General features: G+C 42.3%; 1 protein-coding gene across 7 annotated transcripts in view; it reads left to right on the top strand.

Moving 5' to 3' along the window:
• adgrb1 (adhesion G protein-coupled receptor B1) overlaps window positions 1–23151 on the top strand; it is a 186575-nt gene extending 163424 nt beyond the window's left edge. For 4 of the 7 annotated variants that reach the window (XM_023963830.1, XM_023963831.1, XM_023963832.1 and 1 more), the window contains 7 exons: window positions 6016–6187; window positions 8537–8632; window positions 8720–8759; window positions 11073–11722; window positions 15323–15358; window positions 15506–15664; window positions 21537–23151. In XM_023963830.1, the coding sequence (XP_023819598.1) occupies window positions 6016–6187; window positions 8537–8632; window positions 8720–8759; window positions 11073–11722; window positions 15323–15358; window positions 15506–15664; window positions 21537–21734 (1351 nt within the window). In that variant the 3' untranslated portion in view covers window positions 21735–23151. The remainder of the gene's footprint in view (window positions 1–6015; window positions 6188–8536; window positions 8633–8719; window positions 8760–11072; window positions 11723–15322; window positions 15359–15505; window positions 15665–21536) is intronic. The other 3 variants (XM_023963829.1, XM_023963834.1, XM_023963833.1) reach the window with 3 other exon arrangements.
• Window positions 23152–25902: the final 2751 nt, after the last annotated feature.

Genomic DNA, 25902 nt, shown 5'->3' with positions numbered 1-25902 from the left:
AATATTTTTCTGCTATTCCTGTTTGCACAGAGTGTATTAATAGGCACACAGTAGCTGCGTTTCCATTAACTACGAAATTGGGCAAATTGGATTTGCTTTAATAAATGATGAAAACATGTAAATTTCGATTAAACACATTTATCAAAAAGGGTTTTAACGCTCGGAGGAGGTAGTTTTTGGGGCAAACCTGCAATGCAAACACTTTTTTCGAATTAAATTAGTCACATAACCAACAAGTGGAGAACATTGGCTGCCTTGAGCCCTAAACAGCAGACACCACAAGACATCCCACAGCATCACACAGCTCATCACAAGTTGAGCGTGTCATGAGGAATTGTTGGATCCACAGCTCCTCTGTAAAATCCCCAACCACCATTTCCCAAAACGGCTTCATCCATAGCCCCTCTCACATGTAAGGAGCTCTCCATCACTGCTCGCCGACGTCTCCTTTGGTAGATGATGATGAGCGCTAAGGCTGTGGCAGAAATGCGAATATATCTAGTTGTGTTATCAAACAGGAAAAAGGGTTCAACTGTTTACTTGTTTGAACATTTATTTTCTAATACTGCTGAACAGGCTTCTCACATGCGTCTCTGTATCTGGCTCATTGACGTATATAAAGGCTCTCAATGGTCTAGTTGACCGGCACCCGCCCGGCACTGCTGTGTCGTCATCCAAATGCTCCCTTGTTGTTCTTTAACAGAATCAACTTTGAACGAAAGGCTTGTTCGTATCCGTCGTCATGTTTTTGAATGACTTATTGTGTGAGTTTGATTTGTGTTTATTCACATAATTAGGATTTACCAGAAATGGTGCAATTGCAAAATTGGGTTTTTCTAGAATTTTGATAAAGTTTTGCGCACATGATGGAAACGCAGCTATAGAGTTAGTCCTTTTTATTTAGGTTTTTCTGAAAACCATTTGGCAAAACAAAGTGTCACAGTGAAAGAAATGTGAAAGTTTCAGATTTAAATCGTTGAACTGCTTTTATCTGAGGCCAAGCAGCTGTTTTCTTGTTAGAGTTGACCATTGATTAGAAAACGGCAGACAGATAGCCTCTGAACATAGTTTTTTCCACCAATCTCAACAACATTCTGAAAACTGGTGACGGGGCGATTAAAGAAAGGATTGTCTTGGGTTCACCCATGGGTCCAGCTTCCTGCCAATAAAATTAACACCCTTCTAAAAAGGTACAAGCTTGAGCTTCTATCCAAACATCAGATATAATCCTCCCCTTTTCTATACAGAACTGCACATACATTTATTTTAGGTAAAAACGTGAGAGTAATTTGAAACCAACCTCTAGTGGTCAGCCTGCATGGAAAGTGGGGGCTTTGTGTTGGCTTGAGGTCTTACCAAGCTCCAGCAGGTGCCTGTTTTCACCTGTTTTTCCATGTTACTGTGATCAGTGATGTCTGCTTCTAGAACTTCCATATCAGTATCAATGATCTGGAGAGGGCCTGTGTGGAAAATTCAAGCTTGCCTTTGGCTAAATAAAGCTGCAGGAGTGAGATGGAGTAAAATCTGATAACTTAGGACAAAGTTTCAAGAAAAAAAGGCTAGAAAACAGGTGTCTGGAAGGACCATGTTGTCTGTGGAACACTGAAGAACCACGACACAGTTCAACACATTACCAGTCAGAGTCTGAAGACAGGATCTCAGTCCAGACAATCTGGAACAGACTGGAGTAATGACTGTCTGTTGCCAAAAGGCTAAACTGACTTTCAGCATTAAAGGGCTATATCACGCTATTCTTCAGCCTTTCAGAGTAAACTATATCCACATATTTCCTTTGGCACACTAAAAAACATTTTTTTCATGAAGGCTGAGTTATTTTCGCAAGCTTATTTCCTAGCCGGAAGTAAGATAATTTGATCTCTGAGGCTAGGCCTTTCATTCCTTGTAAGTGCCGACCTTTTCATGACAGACAACCTAGAGTCGGCCTTGGCATCATGTCTGTTTTTCGCCCACAAAAAAAAACAATATCTGATGGATGTGCATATAAAAGGGAAGCGTTTAGCCGATCACCGCTAGCTCCACTGAGAGAAAGTGGGTTAGCCCTGGGGGCGGAGCTGGCAGTGCAGATTGGAAGGGGCTGTTCTCACTTTCATACATATGAATGTGGGAACCTGCTCGGTTTCGTGGATTGAGAGGGGCTGTTGCTCAGAGCAGGGTTCTCGAGGAATACTCAGAAATGCTTGAATGGATCAAAATACCACTTTGGCATTTTTTTATTGTGAGGAATGAACATTATAATACACCTACAATCTTTATGATGATGTGGAACAGCATCTTTGTTATGCCTGACAGATGAGCTCTCTTCTGATGGTCAGATCGGACATCAAAAACATGAATCCTGTCACAGAAGGAGTATTAGAAAGATTACAAAATCTGACAAAACTTGTAATACTTAAAGTTTTATTTGATATTTTATTTCTCTTAAGAGAAAGTCGTTACATCTGAGCAGAACTGTTGAAAAATACAGATCAGCCCTCTTGATTAGAAGGCTGATTGAGTGAGCCTCTTGCTGTAGGCAGCAGAATGAAAAGACCACAGAGAGTTTCAGAGATGTCCTCTGCTGAGGCTGCCAGCTAAATCTGCCGATCGGAGCTAAGCTAGCACTAAGTATTATGTTGCCGCGCTACGCAGCATTCAGTTTTGATGATGCAAAAATGCTTCATAATGATTCCATGCTTGTTTGCTGCCAAGTGTGACTCACACTGCAGAGAATAGAAGCCAGACTGCAAAATGTCATTCTCTGGTTGAATTATTACCGATTTGTTTTAACGAGTAGAACTAATCCGGCTTTGAATCCGCCAAAAACCTGTACAGTGCCTCACCAGGATCATGCTTCACTGTGTGCAGCTGAACACCGTCAAATGTGGGACCTCCTGAAAATTGTCAGGGAGGGCCATGGTGGGTTCAATAAAAGATTTTAAGTGGCACATATTATGGCCCTTCCTGTGGTAACTCTCATCCCGTTTAGTCACAGCATGACGGACAAATAACACTTTTGCTATTTATACTTAAAAATATATAAATATATATTAACTCATCAATTTAAAATGTATAGTTTATTTTATCAAAAAATCCAATCAATTATAAATTCTCAACATTCTCTTAACAACTGAATTATTCTGTTTTTGTGTCTCTTGGAAACTTAAACTAAAAATATAGTTAAAAAAAATGTATATTAGGATTTAGGTTCTTTTTTTGATTTAGTATTTTAGACCTAAGCAGAATTCCCCGACAGGGGGGCACAATCCAGAGCTTTCGTGTGCCAGTCCCAAGTTCAGGTAAATGAGGAGGGTCGGGTCAGGAAGGACAGCCAACATAAAAACCAAAACCAAATCAGTCCTAAAAATGAGGAACTGAACTTGCAGACTGGATTAGCTGTGGGGAGAATGTAGACAGACAGCAGTGAATGGTGGTGTGAGGATGACTCTGGTGGTGAAGAAGATGAAGAGGACAAGGGCAGAGCAGAAGAGGTGGAAGTTGGAAGGAGATGGACTTGAGGGAGGAGATGAAAGAGGAGATCAGGAGGTTCTTCCAGATGATTGAACAGCTTCTATAGTGATCAGAGACTGAGAGGAGAAGATACCTGATGGTTCTGCTGGAAGGAAGAGAGCAGATCAGGAGACTTGGTGGTGGAATGAAGAGGTTCAGGAGTGTGTTCAGAGGTAAAGGGAGGGGAGGGAGGTGCCAAAGGTCTGGACTTGGACACCAAGAGGTGGATCTGTACGGGTGAGGCAGAGAAACAGAGATGAAAGGATAAACAGTAAGTTAGGAGGATAAAGACATAGATGAAAATGTGTTGACAGGTTGTGATGAAGGAATAAAAGAGGAACTTTGACAATCTGATGAAAGAATAACATGATAAAGATCACAAATTAAATGAGGAGGCTGTTGTGGAGCAAGAGGTAGCAAAGATCAGTTAGGATGATGTGAGGTAGACTACAAAGATGATGAAGAGGGAAAAAGCAGCTGGTCCTCTTTCCAGACCTGTGGAGACATGGAAGAGTTTAGAAGGTGACAGAAGAGTTTCTGACTGTTGAACAAAGAGGAAGAGGGGGAACAGAGGAGACATGTTCTGGTTTCATCTTTAGGCAGAAGGGAGAAAAACTACAGAGGAATAAAACTGAGGAGACACAATTAAGTCATGTGAAAGAGTAAAGGAAGCTAGACTGAGGTCAGAAGTGAATATTTGTTAGCAACAGTTTGAATTTTTATGTCAGTGTTGTGAAGACGTGTAAGAGTGAAGGATATATAAAATTGTTTTAAACGTTTGTAATAGTTTTGTGGTAAAATAGGAAGTTCTGTTGTTTCCTAGCAGACTTTCTTTATGCTGGTGATTAAAATCCTGGTGTGTGCAGTTTAGTGATTCCTTGACATTAAGATTGGACTAGGGGTGGGGGCGGGGATTATATCTAGAAAACAGTTTAGTTTAGTTTAGTTTAGTTTAGTTTAGTTTAGTTTAGTTTAGTTTAGTCTGTAGCTGCGTTTCCATGACATATGTGCGAAAAATTATAGAAATGTTGAAAAAAAACACAATTTTACAGTTACACTGTTTCCTATGCAAATAAACTCAAAATAACTTACATGATAAGTCATTCTAAAAAATGGAGATGGATGTAAACAATACTTTGATTTACAGCAGAGACATTGAGGCTTTAGCGGTCACCATTATTGTTTTCTTCAGGCCATAGAGCAGCAAGCTCCTTACAAGTGGGAGTGGCTACGGATGAAGCCATTTTGGGAAATGGTGGTTTTACATTGTGGATCTATGGATCTATGGATCCATGGATTCCGCATGAGACGCTCAACTTTTGATAAGTTATGTGATGCTGTGGGACGTCTTGTGGCGCCCGCTGTGCATCGCCCAAGGCAGCCAATGGTATCCGGTTGTTGGTCACGTGACTCATTTAATTCGAAGTGTTTCAGTTGCGGTTTTCCTAAAAATTTCCATTTCAATACGCCCTAAAAAACACCTCCTCCAAGCGCAAAAAACGTCTTTTGATAAATTCCAATTATTACGAAATTGTCGTGCTTCCGTTAGGAGAATTTATTATCGCAAATCCAATTTGAGCTATTTTATAGTCAATGGAAACGCAGCTTAGGACAGCAGCTCGGCACCCTCCCAAAGGGTGGGTTATATGTGGAGAATCCCGTCATATTGTGTGAATCTAGGGACGCATTCACTTTTTAGTTCTAGAAATCTTTTTCAACACTCATGACAAGAACATTAGATAAAAGTGGTAAATAAGGGCATGTGGGCGTTCCTTCTGAAAGAACTGCATCATGGGTTTTTCTCTTGTTAATTCCAAAATGGACATCACTTTGCTTATTTGAACATACGACTGTTATTTTAGAAGGATCATTTAGGCTGAATGTGCCTCGATGAATACGTGAGGATGTTTGGCAGCTGTAGATTTCTGTAGTTGGAGCTTAATGTGCTCATTTCGCTTAAATTACGGAGACATTCGGGAAAGCCTATGAGAGAAGCAGATCGGAGCAGCAGCATTGACTGGTCTTCTTCAGACTCTCTCTGTCTGTCCTCCTGTCATCAGCTTCCTCTGTTTGTCTGCCTTCTTTGGTTTATTATTTCCCCCCACTGCCCCCCCCCCCCCCCCCCCCTCTTTCCTGTGCCACTAGATCCTCTGTGCTGACTAAACCATCTTAAATGCATACATACATGCATGTCATATATGTGAAATGTAAGCATATATATCTGAAGACAATGGATGCATGTTTGTGTTAGTAACAGACTTTCTTCTTGTGATGCAGCTCTGCATGTGCAGAGTTTGCAAATGTTGACAGTATGCTATTGATAAAGAGAAGCAGGAGAAGATCATTTATTTACAGTAACAATAAAGAGAGACACTTGATTATTTGGAATTATTGTATGTAAAACCATCAATATAGCAAAGGACAAGCCTAAAGTGTTATTATGCATGTATCTATTGATCATGAATGAAAACATGCAGGCGCTGATCGGGGTCCATTGCTGTCCTGCAGGGCGTCGCTGTGGAGCTCTTGCGTGGTGCTGCCGCTCTTGGCTCTCACGTGGATGTCGGCCGTCCTGGCCATCACCGACAGACGCTCTGCGCTCTTCCAGATCCTTTTCGCCGTCTTTGACTCGCTGGAAGGCTTCGTTATCGTCATGGTTCACTGCATTCTGCGCAGAGAGGTACCTCACCTACACACTCATCTGAGGCTCCCTCAACACCACGGTGGCTGTTGAAGGTCACAGGTTGTGTCGTCGCTGCAGCTTATGCTCTTTTTCGAAGCACAGCCTTTTAAAGTTGTTTTGCATGAACATTATTACAGTAGCATGTAACCACAAAGATGTGTGTGTGTGAGAATCTGCCATCTAAGATTACAATTGATTGTATGTATTTTTAATATGGTCTAAACCTTACAAAGACGATTAACAGTGATTGTAACAGGTGGTACATCATTTTCCCCGTCCCTGTACGTTATTTTTTTTATATGATGGTTTGAAGTCCCAAAACACAGCATTGTTTCCAGTAACTGATATGACTGTGCAGCAACAGACGTACTTTCAAACACGCTTTCCTCTGGCGAGCAGGCTGCTCTTCATTTCTTTCTATTGTTTGATACGTTACTTGATGCACAGTTAACCCTCGTGCTATCCTGTGATAGTATCAAGATGACCATTGACATGTTCTCCCTACCATGACAAAGGTGGATAAAGGTAGAGAGGATTTCATGTAACCCATGGACACCAGTGAAGATCACAAATCATTGAAGAAAAAAGGTTTAACGCACTGTCTAGTGGGGTCTAGATAACCCCATTCCCAATATTAAAGTGCCTAGATAGCACAAGTGTTTTATGCTGACTGTTATGCAGTTGAATGGTTTTGAGTGTCTTGAATGTTGTGAGTTGCTTTGAGACCAAAAACGAAAAGGTCATAGAAAATGGGGAATTGTGGGTTAAAAGATAAACAGATGCAGGAATTGTGGGTTTCACAACAATTTGGAACCATTCAGCCACCAGGGCGATTCACCTGACTCCTACGAGTTAACAAGTACTAACATTTGTTTAAGAATCACCATCATCTGTAGCAGGTAGGCTTGCTGAGGTGATCTGATTAAAGTAAATAATGAATTTATTCCAAAGAGAATTAGCCACTTTCGAATTAGCCACTTTCAATAAAAAGTCTATGTACAGTTATTGCTTGTATATGTGAATTTTGGGATTCCGTGTTCACTCTCACATTCTTGCATAGCTATGCAACATTTTATGAACTGACTGACTGATTCATAAAATGTAGCTATGCAACATTTTATGAACCCAACTGACTGACTGATTGATCGATCCATTGATTTGGTCAAGCATTTATTGTAGTCAATACAATAAAAAGATCATACAGATTTATCAAACTCATTACAGAAATAGTGAAAGCATTGGTTTAAAAACAAACTCACATTAGATTCATTAAATATTGTGATCATTAACTAAAGTCAAGTAGAGCTTGATTTATTGTTTGAAAAGGTCTGGGAAGAAGCAAACTTGTAGAATTCCAAACTGAAACTGAGTTCATTCATTTTATAGTTTTCATATTTCTATTAAAATATATGGTTCTGATCAGATCAAGAGTAGATTTTTTTAGGATAACCAAATCTAGTGCTTATTGATTGTTGATTATCCATAAAAAATATTCTTAAAATTGATCATGAAGAAGAAATTACTAATTGCAGTTTGTGCACCATGGCTGAATGCAAATTCTTCCCCTACCCCTCTGGCTTTTCCCCACCCCTAAGTTTAGCCTTACAAGTGGAGAGTTATGGAAAAATACTCTCTTCAAATTACTACAGCTCGATGTCATCAATAGCTGCCAGTCATCCATGTTAGAAAATATGTAACAACATTTGCTTTATAACGTAAAAAAGTCATGCAAAGACAAAAACTCAATAATTACATTTGAACATTAACGTTGTGTGTAGAAATGCGTTTGTCCTCCTCGCTACAAGTGCAACGTGAAAGGATACCAAGCGTTAAGTTTCTACAGCTCCCTCTTGAAAAAATTAATTAGGACATCAATAAAGCCTTAAATGCCCCTACAGCTGGAGCAACAGGGAGGAGCCAGAGGGGTAGGGGATGAGGAGTAGGCCCAAGTCCTTCATAAATGGGAAAAGAGCTGAGAAAGAAAAAGCTTGGAGCAAGATTGACGAGTTTTGCAACGCTTCCACATTTTCCACCAAGCCTTATCCGACTGTATGTGGAAGACCGCTAGTAAACAGTAAAAAAAAGAAAAATAAGAATCTCCCTGCTTGCCTAGATTGAATACCATATGCTGAAAATGTGTTCAAGACTGCGTGTTTAGCATGTGCATCACATGTCTGGTTTGAACTTATCTTTAGACACAGTTCCTTCTTCTTCTGACCAAAATCCTCTTTGGTGTTTGTTCTAAGAGGAGCAGAAAACTGCTCAGTTAAAACTCACTGCATGCTTTTTCATATTACTTATGTTGTTTGTAAAATAATTCCCAAGGTCTCTGGTTGTTTGCTTCAGGTCCAAGAGGCAGTGAAGTGTCGTGTGGTAGACCGGCATGAAGACACTAACGGCGATTCAGGAGGGTCTTTTCAAAACGGCCACGCTCAGCTCATGGTGGGCTCAGCTAATACTATGTTACTGATCCAAGAAAATGGTCTCTAAAAATAATTCTCTTTTAACATGCGTGTTTTATGTCCTCAGACGGACTTTGAGAAGGACGTGGACATGGCTTGCAGATCAGGTAAGCTCCAGGCTGAGTGTTTCTCATCAGTGTGTGTTTCTTCCTCTGGCGCGGGCAGATGCTGCTCCCCAGAAGGCTGACTATGTTTTATGGGTGGCTTTGGTTTTGGCATTAACTTGCTCGTAGTTCCTCTCCCCATCTCACTAACATCTGCTTGTCAAAAAAGTGTTTGACAAGAAATGCAGCTTGAGTGCTGCATAATTGAATTTTGCCCATGCTGACAGGAAAGAGACAAACATGTGCTGAGTGGGTACAGGAGACAAAAATGGCCGCCTGAGCCGGTAACATATTGCTGCCATTTAATGAAGTCCCTCCTGACTGCGGTACGCCAGGCACTGGGCTGCATATGAAACCTCATGGGACTTCAAATCATTTTAGCTCCTAAGACAGAAAGAAGACAAAAAACTTTCAAAACACAAGACACCAAATGGAGAAGTGACAGAAAAAAATGTTTCATTTAATTTATTTGATTTGTTTTTGTTTTGTCCTACACATCTGTTCAACAGGAATAAATAAATTGCTGATACAAGCTGCCAAAGCACAACAGTGAACTTGTGCAGTTTAACCTGAAAATCTTATGCTACATTCACATCGGCCATGTGTTGTGCGTTCAAGAAGGTGTTATATGTGGTTTCATGGATGCCCATTCAGCCTGTGGTGTTCACACCGGACAAGCAGTGAGCGGCAGGGAGGGGCGTCTTCTTCTGTTTGTTGTTCTACTGTTTATTAGCGCTTGGCCACCACCTGCAGGGGAAGAGACTTGGTGTGAAATGTTGAAGCGGTGGTAAGCTCGTGAATCTTGCTCCAGGCTTTTACTTTCACAGCTGTCAGTCCACAGACCGTAATTATTAATTTCTCATCCATGTTGATGTTTACAACCGTCTGGCACTTCTGTGATTCAGAAAGGACGCCACTGTGAAATCTGGGGCCCCTGATTGGTCAAGGTTCAGGTGTTTCATGATTTAGCGGCTGTGGGGCAGTGGGAGGGCGGTCAACCTCCGATCGGAATATTGCGGGTTCGATTCCCGCCTTGCACGCCCATGTGTCGATGTGTCCTTGGGCAAGACACTGAACCCCACCTTGGCTCTGGTTGAAGGTTGGCACCAGTGTTCGGCAGTGGAGCTGCCACCAGTGCGTGAATGTGTGTGTGAATGGGTGAATGGGACTGTGACTGTAAAGCGCTTTGGGCCTTCGAAGAAGGTAGAAAAGTGCTGTATAAGTAAACGCCATTTACCATTTACAATGAAAGGCTAATTTTTACATAGAGCCAGAGAACGGACATAAGAACGCGTGAAAGCAAGAGGTCTGAACACAGAGACCTGAAACTCAGGTTTACATGTGTTTACATAGGCTTGAATAAAACACAAGTGTACGAGGGCGGTGTGAATGTAGCTTCAGGGTGGTACTCTGGTCGCATCTTAGGCACAATAAACCAGTTTTACCCAGAAACTCTAGAAACATTGTCCTGCATTTTTCAGTGCTCCTCCAGACGACGAGTGGTCAGGAAACTGACTCTACAACTGACACATCAAACAAAATTTTGCTGGTGGGGATGGAGACACACCCACACCATTATAGGGTCCCTCATATCTTCTCAATCTTTTTATGCAAAGCTTCTTGACTCATGACAAATGCAGAGTTCTGTGTTGGGAGTGCCTTCACCCTGATCTCTTGAGTCAGCTCAGCTCCTGCCGTACTACGCCACCATGAGATTGAGATTGTTGAGTTGGAGCGTAAAACGATTCTTTTGGTTTGGCGTGAAGTGACCTGGGGGGCAAAGATGTCTGGAGACAATCAATTAACACAAAAGAAGGAGAAAGAAAGAAAGGAAGACCTGTACAAAAAAAAACAAGAAACCAAACAAGACCATAATAGTCTCTAGATGTTCTCATCTAGAAGAAGAAGAAGGTTTCTCATGTGGAAATACACTGGGATAAATGTCTTCATGTAAAACGGAAGATGAGGAGCTCATGAACATCAAACGATGACACAGATATTCACTTTTAGCACAACACCATAAAACAATACAAAGAAAGCAAAGGCAGCTAATTATAGGCCAAAGCAATATTTAGTGGATCCCTGTGGAGCTACAAACCTTTCAGTTCTTCTCTGGTTGTGACGCAGCAGACGGGAACATGGAAGTACAGAAATTAATGTGCTTGATAAATCAACCCTCTGTATGTTTACAGGCTTCACACAAGCGGGGCATACATGGGAGTGTGCGCTGTAACTGTTTTATTGTCATTAAAACAGTTTCCAGAAGCAGGCGGGTGGGATTATTCTGAAATGTTTTTCAATCTATTTATTTGTCAGGAACCACAAAGCGCGCATCCCTCCAGGGGGACGACAAGGCCTCATCTGGAACCCTCAAGCTCCAGAAGAACGCTAACTTTAACACCATGCCAGCCAACATGGCCAAGGTTCACCTCCAGATTGTGGCTGACTACACAAGCCACACTCTGACGCTACGCAGGGAAAAGGGCGCCGCCAAGGGAATCAGCACTGAGCTTCCAGGTGCAAAGTCTGTGTACGTCCACGAAGGTGAGCTCCTGAAGCAGCTGGACGGAGATCTGCCTCGAGGAACTGGTGAAGGCAGCAGCAGTGAGGGCACAGGGAAAGGTCCAGGATACATCATTCTGCCAACAAACAATACGGGCACCTTGAAACCAGTAAAGGGGAAAGAAGATCAGACAGCCAAGTACAGCGCTGAGCAGCTTCCTCAGACCAGGCTGATACACCTGGCAAACCCGGCGGTTGTTGAACCCGTTCCCGGCTTTGGGATGAAGAGCCTGCCTGCTGACCAGGTCAGTGTGCCCTGCTCTGACAGAGACTCGCCTGCACATCTGCAGGGCAAGCCCAGGGATCCCCAGCTAAGCGGTTTGTGTGACGGCGGACAGTCTGGAAGCTCTGGGGTGATGTCCAAAGGGGAGACCGTCTCCACTCTGTCCATGAGCTCTCTGGAGGTAAGACAGTGACTTGCCGTGGATGCAAAGCTTATGCAGCTCCGTCTCTCCTCACAGAAAACCCACCGATCCAGGCGACAAATGTTTTATAATTAACAGCTTTTAATATTTAAATCCTAGCAACTCTGTTGAATTCTTTTTCCATCCAAGTCATTTTTCAAAGCAGATTATGTTAAAACTTCAGCTTTAGGAATTTGAAATGACTCATATATCCAGTTAAAATGAATTACACATTTTTAAGTAACTTTTGTTTATTATTAATCAGTAAAAATGAATATAGCCTCTATTTACAACCGGTAAATATAAGTTATTTTTCTCTTCCATATGATCTAGAAACTAGCATTTTTTTAAATAGGTCATAACTGTATTTATGGATGCTGTTGCAATCACTGGTATGTTATTGGCCTTCATGATCATTTGTTGGTTTTTAAATACAAATAACAAACGGCAGAATTTCCTGGCTGCAGTTTAGCTCTCAGCACTGAAACTCAGCTGTTCAAATAATGAGAGCGACAGCAGCACTTCTGTTTTCCCCGACAATCTATTCTGAATGAGAAATCAATGCCTTGTATGTCCAACATTCACTCATGATAAATACACCAAACATCACACCTTTATTTTTAGGAGCTTCGGGTGGGAAATGCCTCTGTAAAACAACATTCAGCTGGGGTAGTTGCTAATAGATAAAAACATGATGAGGAGGAGGAAGTGGAAGCAGTGTAAAGTTAAAACAAAAACTCTGCTTTTGGTTGTTAAAATAGACCAAGTGGGATCTCTTGATGAGAAAACTGGAAGAAGTTGAGGAAGTGAAGCTGTGCAGTAGAAGTTCTTAGAGCCCAGCCAATACTTATATAGTGAATTTAAAGGTGTACAGAAGAGGAGAGTAGCTGACAGCTACCATTCCTAACTCTGTGGCTTTGATAGACATCTTGAAATTACCCAGTTTAATAACAATGTTGTGTTTTAGCGAGTTACTGTGATACGTTCAACTCCAAAGTTCTGGTGTTTACATGAAATTTTGACAGATTTATCACGAATGAACCACGTTACAACCACGGAAAAGGTACGAATAAACCACACAAAGAACACGGAAGTCAACGTAGAACACGAACCATGTGTGATTATTTATATGCAGTTTATTAGTGATTCATGTGTCAATTACATAATTTTAAACTGATATGTGCACAGTATAAACGAAATAAAAATAATACATCTGTGGTACGTGCATTAAAATCCCTTAGACATATGTGGACCAGTTGTGGAAAGACACAAATTAGCATATGCATCTCACAAAAATCAGGCACAATTGCGTACGTTTTACGTAAACTGTGTAATTCTCAACCGTACAAAAATTTTAAACAGCTCAAAACTGAAAACATGTCGGTCAAAACCTGCGACGGACATCTGTCTGCATCGAAGAATGACGAATGCAAGGACCACTTATGAATTACGTAGATCACACATGTATCACGAAAGACGGAAATTTCATGCGTGGGAAATGTACGTAGTGGCTGTGTGACACAGCCTGTAGCGTCAGAGCAGAGAGATCTTTGACTCCTGCTCCTGAGTGTTGAGACAAAATCAGTCTGAATTGAGTAAATTAATTGTTTTTTGCTTTAGTAAAGTGAAAGATTCTCTTTTGCTTCGGTCGTAACTATGATCTGGAATAATCGCTATCATGACACTCACAGCACACAGCTGGTGTCATCAGAAAACAACCACTGACCAGCTAAGAGAACAAAGTGGATTCTGGGTTTGGACGTTAAAAAGGATTAAGCAACTTCTGCAAGGTCCTATATCAGGCTATTTTTAAGCCTCTCAAAGTAAACCATATCCATAAATATAATAATAAATTAGCTTTGGCACACTAAAGAACGCATTTTTCATGAAATATGAGTTATTTTCGAAGCTCATTTTCCTACCTGGAAGTAAGACGATTCAATTTCTGAGGCTCCGCCTTTGTCTCCTTGTGGGTGCCGCCCATTTCGTGACATCAACCTAAAGCCGGCCTCGGGAGCGTGTCTGCGTTTCTCCCACGAAAACAAACAACATCTGAACTTTAGCAAAGATGGATGTGCATACTGTGCATAGAAAATGAAAGCGTGAAGCCAATCACCGCTAGCTGCACAGAGAAAGTATGTGTGTTAGCCTGGGGGCGGGAAGACAGCACAGACTCTTCCTGGAAGGGGCTGTTCCCCACTTTGTGACATAACAATGTGTGGACCCACTTGTTTTGGGAGGGGCTGGTGCTTAGAGAGCAGGTTTTTAGAGGAACACTCAGAAGGGTGTGTATCAAAATCCCGCTTTGGGGTTGTTTTTTGTGAGGAATGAGCATTATAATACACTTAAAAGCTCAAAAAGTTGAGTTTGCATGATTTAGACCCTTTACTAAAGTCACTTCAGCGTCACACGTGTATGCCACTTCTTTTGTTTTTTAATATTTAAAGAAAAGACACGTAACACTATCCTGCTGTTACTGTTGACTTAGTTTTCTATGGATTTCATTTTGCGTCACTTTGAGGAGGTGTCGAGTTGTGACTCTTAAAAGGAAGTTTAAAACACTACACATGCTATATTTCCCCTTAAAAATGACAGTACAGTGATAAGGATGTAAAACCTGCACACACACATGCTGTTGTTTTTCCTCCTCTCTGGACTAAAATACAAAAACACTAAATTCTTGTGGTTTCAATTTGTTCTGTAGTAATTCCTACAGAACAAGGTAAACAGCTGACACTGCAAACTGGATTAACAAGCAGACACATTCAAAATGTCCAATCAAAAAGTACCAGTTTTTACAACAGTTTGTCCTGAACGGAGCGGGAAAGTTTGTTGCTGTTTGTTGTGGGTCTGCCACCTCTCCAGGGGGCGCCAGTGTTACCTGCAAATGCACACGCTTAAATATCTCTGTTGTCTGAAGAAACAGTCACAGTTCTTTCTGTTCCTCCAGGCTCAGTTCACCTTGTTTTCCTGAACTGCAGTCATCCTCATAATGACACAGCATTTGTGCATTTTCATGACATGTCTGTGCTTCTGACTCAGACATTGTTTACATTTATCATCAACGTGAACAAAAAAATGATGTAAATAATTAGATTTTCACGCTACAACGCTTTCATTTCATACTCTCATTGCTTTTGACTTCTCCTATCTTACTCTAGATGGTTTTTCGCACAAACACGACCCCACAAAACCTTCCCCAGCCTCTTTGGGCACATGCACTGTGAATGGCGTCTGTGCAGTGGTCAGTTTTCTGCTGCTGACGGGAGCAGCAGGACGAGGGCGCACAGCAGCGAGCACAGCGCGCCTCACAAACCTGCCTGCTGGTGTCTTTAGGCCTAAGCTGACATGTAAGGGAGCTGCTGCCAGCAGTCTGAAGGTCAGGCTTTCCTTCAGCGCTCCATGACCAAGGACTTAAAGGTCATTTGGCCAGAATCTGTTAACAGCAAACATGCGCATGTGGGGTCTGATTGACCCACAGAAACCCTCCTCTGTCCAGTCAGTGTCTCCCTCCTCCCAGAGTCCCAGATTGTATGAACCATTGGAGCTCCACTGTTCTCGAGGCACATCTGTAATCTTTCTGTCTCATCTTCCCCCCAGAGACGAAAATCCCGATATGCAGAGCTTGACTTTGAGGTAATTTTAGTCTCTTCAATTCGATTCTTTCAGAGAACGAGCAAACAGCTGATGTGTGATAAAGAGATGAAATGTAGCAGGGTGACAAAGAATTGATGACAGGCTGTTGTGTTTATTTTGTACGTAACATGCAATGTTCCTGTGTAGAAAATAATGCACACCCGGAAACGCCACCAGGACATGTTTCAGGACCTGAACAGGAAGATTCACAGTGCAGACAAGGATAGAGAATCTCCACCTGTTGATGCCAAAGCTTCCAAAAGATGGAGCGTGTCCTCTGCCAGCAGCGACAAGACCAACATGAGTGTAAAGAGTTTAATTTTATTCTATTCTGCCCCTTCCCTTCCCTATTATCAGAGATGCACCCATCCAGCACTGGCATTTGACATCCTCCCCAATGATGGAAACAGTACGTCAGGAGAAGGTCATACGGTTCTTGATAGGAGGAGCTATGTGGTGTGACATCACCAGAATGCTAACATTCAGAGCAGGACCATGAAGCAGGCAGGTCTAGAGAAAGAAGGGGGTTTATTTCAGTTTAGAGCTCCAACTGCAGAGCTTACAGCCAACGTGTTTAGGCATTAAGGAGCTTAAATGGCAGGTTGGTTGGTTGGAAAACACCAGCCTTCGAGACCTGAATCCTGACACCCCCCTGCCTTACAGTCTTTATCAAAGTTCTCAGGTTTGAACGTTTTTGCCACATGTTCTTACCCGAACTTGTCAAACATGGACGCACGGGCGCCATGTATTGATGCTTTGGGTGAGCCCAACGCGTGCTGCCTGCTGCGATCAGATATTTCATTAGGTTTCACAGATTTGAACTTCTGCCGTACTAATAATAATAAGTCTGAATGCTGCGCTCACTGTGTTGCTTTCACTTCGAATAGCTTAGGCATTTTTGTTGGTAAATAAAACATAAATTAAGTCAAATTATTTTTATAGTTGAACACGTTGATTACTTCCCAGCTTTTTAGGATATCCTATTTTGAGAAACGACGAGTTGGGGTCACCCAAAGTGTTAATATGTGACGCAGGGGGGGTCCCGGCCTATGCCTCCATATATGATGAGTTGGGGGGAGAATGCGTTGGTTTTTGGCCTCTATCTCCACCATAAAATGTATTGCAACTGCAATATTTCAAAAGGTTAATAAGTGAAGTTGATTCATTTTTTGTTTTTTAGCACATTAACAATTAATCGTTATTTCTACTTTGTCTTTGTAACACATGTATGTAGTAATGTCCAAACATTACTGTTGGACAGCATTCTCTAGATCTGAAATCAGGTGTCTTTTCAGACATAAACCTTGTTTTCTAACATCGATTTAGCAACTTGACAATGTTTGGACCTTTTCTTCCACAAAGCAGTCAAATGAGAATATGTTCTAGTAAAGAGATGGAACCCAGATCTCAGAATGGGGGTTGGAATGGCTGGATCGGTGCATCCCTATCAGATTGAAAATGCACATCCCCTATCAAATTAAAAGACTGTATTTTTATCTGCTTACAGTGTCAAAGCTTAAACCTGCATGAAACAGAAAAGGCAGAATTCCTAGCCCAGGCCTCTGGAACTGAACCAAGGAAACAATGTTTTTAGGGCTGACTCCAAATCTCTGTAGAAATAAGACTTGTTGAAAATGATGCCCAACAAACTCGCTCTGTGAACATGAAAGCAAAGTAAGAACAAACTGTGTGAGACACGCCTGGTTCTGATAATCAAGAGAAACGGCAGTGTAAACACTGGAACCAAAGAAGGGGAACAGTTCTGAAAGAAAACCACAGCCTGCTCCCTATTTTTTCCCTTTCCTATTTAAAACATCGATTCAAAAAGTGGCTTGAAGATTATAGGGACCCCCACCTGACAGGGGAGGAGCCCATTAAGACTAAAAGGAGCGTATTGACTTTAGACTCTTTACATTCACAGGATTCAATGTTAAAGCTGCATCTGTAACCCTTGTGCTGTCCTAGGTACTTTAACGTTGGGAGTTGGGTCATCTAGACCCACTAGACAGTGCCCTGAACCTTTTTTCTTCAATGATTTGTGATCTTCACTGGTGTCCATGGATTACATGCAATCTTTCCACCTTTACCCACCTTTGTCATGGTAGGAATAACACGTCAATGTAAGGGTGGGGGTCATCTAAGATAGCACCAGGGATAAACTGACAATGTGTGTGGAGGAATCATAGCATTCCTGTGATCTCGCAGGTTCTTCCACTTAGAAATCATGGAGGGGTCTGACATTGTCATCATTTTTTTTTGTGAAGGAGGATCTACAGGGAGGGTAGCCCAGTTTAGCCCAGTCTGTTTTGTTCATTTTAGCTATCAGCTATTGTACTCAATGACTGATTTTATGTTTTGTACAATTAGTGAACCCCGTTGAGACAACTTTGTTTGGACCGCTCTTTGGATTTGATCATGATAGTATTTGGGTTAGTCCTGCTGATTGGAGTGGACAGGTGTCTATGCAGCAAATGTGCTTCTTATTTAAGATAATAAGTGGAGTAAAGGTGGACTATTTAAAGACAGACTAACAGGCCTTTGAGGGTCACAGTTCTAGCTGATTGGCAGCAGTAGCATCCAAACAAATCATTTTAAAAATCATGCAATGTGATTTTCAAGATTTTTTACATTATGTTTCTCACATTGGACCTGCACCTAAGATAAAAATGTCAGACCCTTCCATGTCACAGGGGGTTCGAATACTTATATGTATTGCTATGTCATTTAAAATAACATGTTGATTTGATTTGAGATAGTTTTTAATGGAGAATTTGTCTTAGCTAAATAATTATTAGGATTTGTGTTTTTGTATAAATGTGACAAAAAAAGGCCAAAACAGCAGAAATCAGGAGTTTATTAGTTTCACTGCACTAGCTGAGGTTCATGTCGCACTCATAACACCAGGGAGACATCTTTTTGTGTACGCTAAAACATATTTAACCCTTGTGCTATCCAATGGGGTCAAGATGACCATTGACGTGTTCACCCTACCATGACAAAGGTGTATAAAGGTGAAGAGGATTTCATGTAATCCATGGACACCAGTGAAGATCACAAATCATTGAAGAAAAAAGGTTCAGCGCACTGTCTAGTGGGTCTAGATGACCCAACTCCCAATGTTAAAGTGCCTAGGATAGCACAAGGGTTAGGATGAACACCCAAGTCATTGGAGTGACCCTCTGACCCGACATGTGACAGCCAAAAACAGGAGAGGAGCTTTGAGGTTTGGAGTCAGTTCACCCAAACATGCAAAGACACACTGCACAACAACAAAAGGAAAGAAAAATCCAGTGAGAGGAAAAGGCAGAGATCTTCTCCACTGTGGGTGTAGAATGAAACTCAATTCTTATTATAATTTTAACGCTGCGTTCACACTGGATGAAATCTATGCTTCAGTCGCTGCTCGATATTTGTCCTAAAATGTGATGATGGCGCCTGTACATTGACTACACATTGAAACTGGACGCCCCCGCTGCGCCAATTACGCTCAGTGTGAACGCAGATTTATGTTATTGACATTTTTCACTTGAGTCGGTGTTTTACAATCCTAGATGCTTCCCCTCTTGACTTTGGTCAATAAAGGGCTCAGATGGATCCACACAGAAAAGTTTCAAATAGTTGTTACAGGAACCACGATAGCTCCAAATGTTTTCCTTTTCCAAATGACTTATGTCTACTGTTTGGGAAAGTGGCCATCTGTCATTGGCTGGGGTGTTTTCAGATTTTCTTTCAGAGCATCAACCATTTTCATGACATTCTCATCCTGCCGTCTTGTTGCCAAGCAGCATCTCATTGACTTCCTTCAGGCAGATGTCGGGGGGAAAGTGAGCTCATGCAAGAAAACCCCGAATGTTCATTTTATGAAAATGTTTAAAGTCTCTGACTTCTGACCAGGTCAAATTATTCCGCCTGTTTGACTGTGTCTGTTTTAATATGTGCTTGTAGGAAACATGCCTATAGGCACAATATGCAAATCCCAAAAAGTCAAACATTGACAAAGTTAATTGATTAAGTTAAAGCTAAGATTTTTTCATTTTTAAAAACATATGCATAATAAATAGTTTCCATTTAGTCCTGTCCTGCACCAGAGCAAACAGGCAGAATCTGAGAGCCTCTTGGACAGAATGTATCTTTGTTCTGTTGGTGTTCTGTTATTTACTTCTCAGAGTATATTTATGTATACCCCTTTTTGTGTCTCAAACAACATTTTATTTTAGGAAGTTGTTTAGTTTTTGAGCAGTTATTATCATAAATATTGTTTAAGGGTTTTTACTTTTCTTCTGGACCAGGTGGAAAAACAGGGGTGGGGGAGAAGAAAGAGGGGAAGAGGTAGTACAGATAACCAGAAACGCTGGACATAAAGAGTGAAAGCAATAAAAGGCTCAGCAAAAGTAGCTTGAGGCTTAAATTTTATCGATGTCATGACTGTTAACAGAAAAACATCTACACACTTAACCACACAAATAAGCATGTTTAACCAATGTCGGCACAAATATGCACATACACAAACCAAGACAAATGATGGTACTGATATATAAATATATATATATATATAAAGGGAAACTTACATTTGTTATACAGTGTTTCCCAACCCTGGTCCTAAGGGAACACTGTCCTGCATTTTTTCAATCCAACACTAGTCGGACACACCTGCCTCTGATGACTGTCATTGTCGGGCTTCTGCAGAGCCTGACGATGAGCTGAATCATGTGTGCATAAGCAGACCAACATGGAAAACATGCAGGAGAGTGTTCCCCGAGGACCCGGTTAGGGAAAGACGAGTTTATACCAACACATAAAGACACGTTACTTACTTCATGCATCTGGCATGTCTGCACAAATACAAACATCCATGTCTGTGCAGAGATGAGCAGGCAGGTATGTTCGGATGAGTATTTGTCTACAAGAATGTATCACGATGTCACTAAATGTAGATTGAAGGTGTGAACCCAAAACCCCCCTTGCACAAAGCCCATGGTGGACAGTGCTGCGGCAAAAATAGTCAGGGTCCCCTCAGTCCCTCAGGGATCAGAGATCACACAAGACCGGCCACTCAGGGACAAGGCTGTAGAGACTAACTCAGACTAACACAGGACCCCCATTTACCTGAAACTGGAAGTATCTGCCGCGTTCTTTAAATCACCTTTTCTGATCTGATTTGGTGATCAGAAATCAGATCATTGGCAGCATTTGTACGCGGTCAGTAAGGGGCCGGTACTTGCACCTGACTAACAACTGGAGGGTACTGGACAACAGCATCATTTGTACATCATAAGTGCATGTAACTTACATTATCCTAAAAAAATACCTCACCTGGATGGATCAACACCCTATGGGTGCATTTGACTAAGCCATTACTAATAGAGTAGGTCTGTAAAGCTGATTAACATCTTGAAGTTTGAAATTCTTGAGTTTGAGGTGTGGAATTTTTGTTAGAGCATCCCAATGCAAGGGTTTAATATGGGCTGCTGTGAAATGTGAAAGTGGTGGAATTGAGGGTCCACTTCCTATCTTGCCATGTGTCAAATTGTCCCTAGACAAGACTCTGGACCAGAGGTCTGCAAACTGAAAGTCTGCAGTCACAAATGGCTCTTTTACCCCTCCATTGTGCCTCTCTGGTTATAGAATCATGCAAAATTTAATTCTAAAAAGTAACTGTAAAATAAAAATTAAATGTAAAAAAAGAAAAGTAATTGATTACTTTGCAAGGCTCCTGCCTACAGTACCCATCATGCTCCAACAATACATCAAGCGGTGCAGCTTCTACCTTCTGAAACAGGTCATGTGACCTTTCCCTTCTGCAGCTCAAAATACATTTAAAACAAAGATTCTGTGCTGTTCCTTTCCCTCAGACTGATCTACAACACACATGAATCATCTCTGCTACAGACATAGGCTTTGATGCTGTTGATGCATACTTCATCTGAAGAGTTAAGATTTCTAATTGTATTTTTAAAAAAAATTGGATGAATTTAATTGCACTATATTAAATATTCCTTAAACAACCGTCAGTAATAGTTTGGGCAAATAGGAGATAGCTTGTAAATCAATGGGCTTCAAAAGCGAGTCAGGTCCTGGCAACCTGACAGATGAAGGAAAAGCAGCTTAACGTGAAGTGGGTCCACCAAACTAACAGAGACACATCACTCATTACCCTGTTCTAATGTCTTTTCCTTAGCAGGACAAGCAATCAACCCCCAGTAAAAGAGCATGGGAGGGCATTCGGAAGGCACATTCTCCTCCATCCTGGGTAAGGAAAGACCTGGAAACTGTGGCAGCCTCCCCTCTGGAGCGGCAGACGGTGGAGTGGGAAAAGACTGGCGCCACCATTCCACTGGTGGGCCAAGAGATCATGGACCTGCAGACAGAGGTGTGAGCCCCAGCTTTGGTGCCACACCTTGCATCGCCTGTTTCTTCCAGTGCTACCAGAAAAAGAATCCATTTCACACATACCGTCCTGCTCTGTACAAAGGCTGGAGCAAAGAGCGACTGTGAGGGCTTAGAAGAGAGTCACAGCATCCTTAGAAGAGAGTCACAGCATCCAAAAAACAAGATATGCAGGAGGGTGAGAACGTGGCATCTCTTTTGACAATTTACTTGGTATTTTGTCTACGGAATACGGCTCATCTTCCTGTATATTATGATCTGCTGGCATGTGAGGGACACAGCTGTCAGTTTGAGGATGAAGCCACTATGTGTGCATCATACTGTACCAAAGGTACAGCACAGGTATCGATCCAGTGTCCCACCCTGTATTGAGTTGTTGCAGTGTAACAATCATGAATGTTTTCTCTGCTCCCATGAGGGCATTGCTGTATTACTGCTGAGAAACACTGAACGCAGCTCAGATAGCCTCAGACCTTCATCGTTTGCAGCATCAGTGAAGACGAGCTCAGCTTTGAGCTCACAGACCACCAAATACACGCCACTGCTCTGTCTCAGTTGTGGGACAAGGCCAGCCCTGCAGTGATCAACAAAAGATCATGGAGACTGGGGAAAGTCATAATGGCACGGATAAACTAGGCTTCCTTGTCATTTAAGGACAGCTCAGATGCTGTAGTGAGAGGAGAATGCCCTCCACTTGTCTCTCATCTCCACGGTCATCCCGCAGAAGGAACGTGGACGACAAAGAGGAGCCACAGTCCGCAGACGCATGCGGTCTGTGTCAGATCCTAACCGAAACTGAAGTGGCCGTCTTTCTAACGTGTTCAAGTTTCTAATACTGAACAACACAAGCAGAGTAAACATCAGGGTGTGTCATGGGGAATGAGGGTTCAGTATTTTCAAGACAAAGCCGGCATGCAGGTGGTCGCACACTGGAAAGCACAAGGCTCACATGGAGTCCTGATGTACAGCATTGTAATTATTTCAACAGAGATCTACAGAATTGATTTTAGCCTATGAGTATCTTTCTTACCTGTGCTTGGAGATAGCTGTTATCATTAAAATGAATATGACCATTATTATTCTGCTACCAATCCTCCCTTTGTCTTTCAAGGTTCAGGACAAGACAAGTGTCGTGTAAAACCATGTAACAGTGTGTGTTTTGATATCACCCGTCCCTTCTTTTGATGTGTTTTTGTCCAAACCATGGCTGCTGACCCGGCCCCCAGCTTCCCTCCACCACTGGTTTATACCCAGCCTTTACATACACAGCCCCCCACCCCGCCCTCCCTTTTTCTATGTTACAGGGGTTGCCTTTTTGTTAATGTACAGTTTTCAGAGCACAAAATGAATGTGTCTTATTTCTAATAAAATCCTATCTACATAGTAAAAGTTACTGATATACAGTAGTTGTTTGTGTCGCATCATATCTATCTTATCATCTACATTTATGAGACGGAGGTGACAGCATACAGGTCATTTTTTTCTCAAAATAAATCCAAAAGAATGTTCTATTGCTGAATGGGGATAGGAAAATACAGTTATAGGATACTTTCTTTGTTTTTCTTAACACAGAAGTCCTCCAAAAGTCGATATTTCTCTGAGTGGGAGAAGAGATGAGCGCTGATACAAGAAAACAGACTGATACACTGATACTTTGCTCAGCGGTATCAGGGTTTATCATGCTTCATTGTCGTCATGCCTTCAGGAGCATGACGAAATTGAAAGCAGCAGTTGAAAGCAAAATATACCACGTGCATTAAGATCATAAGTGAAACCACATCAAAAACAACACAAAAAAAAAATGATCATATACATGCAGGGCGACTGAGTAATAACAGAGCATCATTAAGGAGCCTGATGAACCATGGGTAGAAACTGTTTTTAAGTGGGCTGGTCCTGGCTCTGCAGGACCTGGAATTTCTCCCTGATGGCAGCAGTTTGTAAAAGAGGTAAGAGCAGTCTATTTTTGATTTGAAATGGTTTATTTCAAGCAATTCAAGCAAGAATAATGCACAAAACAATACAATCAGCAGTTATACATTCATACAAAGACGTATCAAACTTAGGATATGTCATGGCTAGTAGGCGAGACAGACCCAGGCGCTGGAACCCGGAAGGAAAACACAGGTAAGTAAGATGGTAAGTAATCGGATTTATTTTTTGGCCTGGAGTCGTGACGTGGTAGAAGGTTCTGGCGTGATTAAGGCTCTTGGTGTAAACGGAGGTCTTGGCGTGGACTGGATTCTTGGCGTGACTGGATGTCTTGGCGTTATCAGGATTCGTGGCGTGGCTGGAGGTCTTGACGCGGTTTTGAGTTCTCAGGATTTTCTGGAACACAGGAACTGCTCGTGGCGACATCTGACTCAGGTGACACTCGTGGTATGAAGTCCTTAGGCAGGAGAAAAAAAGTTAGCATGGTACAAAAACATACGAGCAACACATAAGCTCAGGAGACCAGACTTAGCACCATAAGGGGCAACGAACTGGCGATGAATGCTATAGCTGGATCTCCTTATGAAGGGTTGGAGGATGATGAGGTGTGTGGTCACAGCTGGTCGAGTCAGGAGCAGAGCAAAGAGGGGAGGGGGAGGAGAACTGCCATGACAGGATAATTAGACATTAAATCAAAGGTTGCTTGAAAGGAACTGAATTTATATTATCCCACCCCTGTTCTACCGTAACCATTTTAATTACATAATTTATAGTTATCCGGTTCATACGTTTTTATCAGATGTTTATGCCTTACCAACACAGTTGCAGGTCATTAAGAGTCCTTAAGTATCAATAAATGACAAAGATGAAGTATGATTAGAAATAACACTATATCAGAAAAAATAGACATAACACTGTTTTAGAAATCTTCATTGCATATTTTGATCAAGTATAAAAACATATGTGCAGATAATTTATATGTATATATATATATATGATATATATTATATATATATATATATATTATATTTCTTTTTTTTTTTTTTTTTTACTTGTCCTGTCCAACAGCTGGGCAGACAGACGAGAGCTGAGGGCCTCTTGTGTTGGACATATTTTGCTTTAACAAGAGGGGTTATTAATCTTCTGACAAACCAAAGGTATGTCTGAATAAACCCCTTTTGTAATTGAAGCCAAACTTTATTAATTTCAATCATGTCTGAAAATCTTTGGTGTTGGACCGGACGGAAAAGGAAAGAGGGGAAGAAGAGAGAGGGACGCTAGAGAGAGGGGGGGGTAGGGGGTGATAATAGGAGGGGAAGGGGGATAAGACCATGAAGCAGCATACAGAAACAAGTTTACTGGTTGTTAATCATTATGGTAAGGTTCAAATGCAGTACAAAAAGGGCGGGGCCTGTCCACACACACACTCAAATGTTATAAACACACCTGCTAGCTGCAAAAATGTCCACCTGTCGACATGTACACAAAACAGATAGTGTTCACACACGCATACTTATGCCTTAAAACCAACTAGTGTGAAACATTTCAGTCATTCAGTCATGCAAGCTATTAGTGCAAAGGTGAGCTAACACCAGTGCTCAGGTGAGGTTTTATGTTCTTCTAAAATGGATGGTGGGACGTGAAAAGAAGGAGGGAGAGTGCCCAGCCATCCCCACCCCAAGACCCCCACCGCAGCAGCAGCGGCAGCCGGAATCCCCCCAACGCCACACGGGAACCGGCAGGGAACAACCGCCGCCCGGGCGACCAAGCCCGCCACCCAGGCCAGGGCCAGCAGGGCCGGAGGGAAAGAGAGCGCCGCCCCAGCCCAACCAGGATAGCAGCCCCCCCGCCGCGCCGGGAGAACCCACGCAGAGCCCCACCGGAGAAAGACGCCCACAACCCCAAACGAGCACCCCACCACCACCCAGGAGTTCCGGGCATCCCCCCGCCCCAACCCCAGGTACGAGCCAGGACCCCCCAAGGGAGACCCGCTCCGCACTCCAGGCAGCCATCCGCCCGGCCCACGGTTGGTCCAGGGAGGAGCGAGGCAGGGGGCCCGCCGCCCCCGCCCAGGAGGGGGGAACCCCGGGGAAAAAAAGAGGGCCCACAAGGGGTGTTATAAATATGGCCCGACCAGGCTCGGCCACAGTTGGAAATTTGGCGGGGCCCAGCACTCAGGAGCAAGGACCAGAACCCACCCCCCAGGGACCAGACACCCCCGGCTC

Source organism: Oryzias latipes, chromosome 16 (assembly GCF_002234675.1).
Source record: "Oryzias latipes chromosome 16, ASM223467v1".
NCBI classification, from domain to species: Eukaryota; Metazoa; Chordata; class Actinopteri; order Beloniformes; family Adrianichthyidae; genus Oryzias; species Oryzias latipes.
The sequence above is the reverse complement of the archived record's forward strand: the minus strand, read 5'-3'. Positions and strand labels throughout refer to the sequence as shown.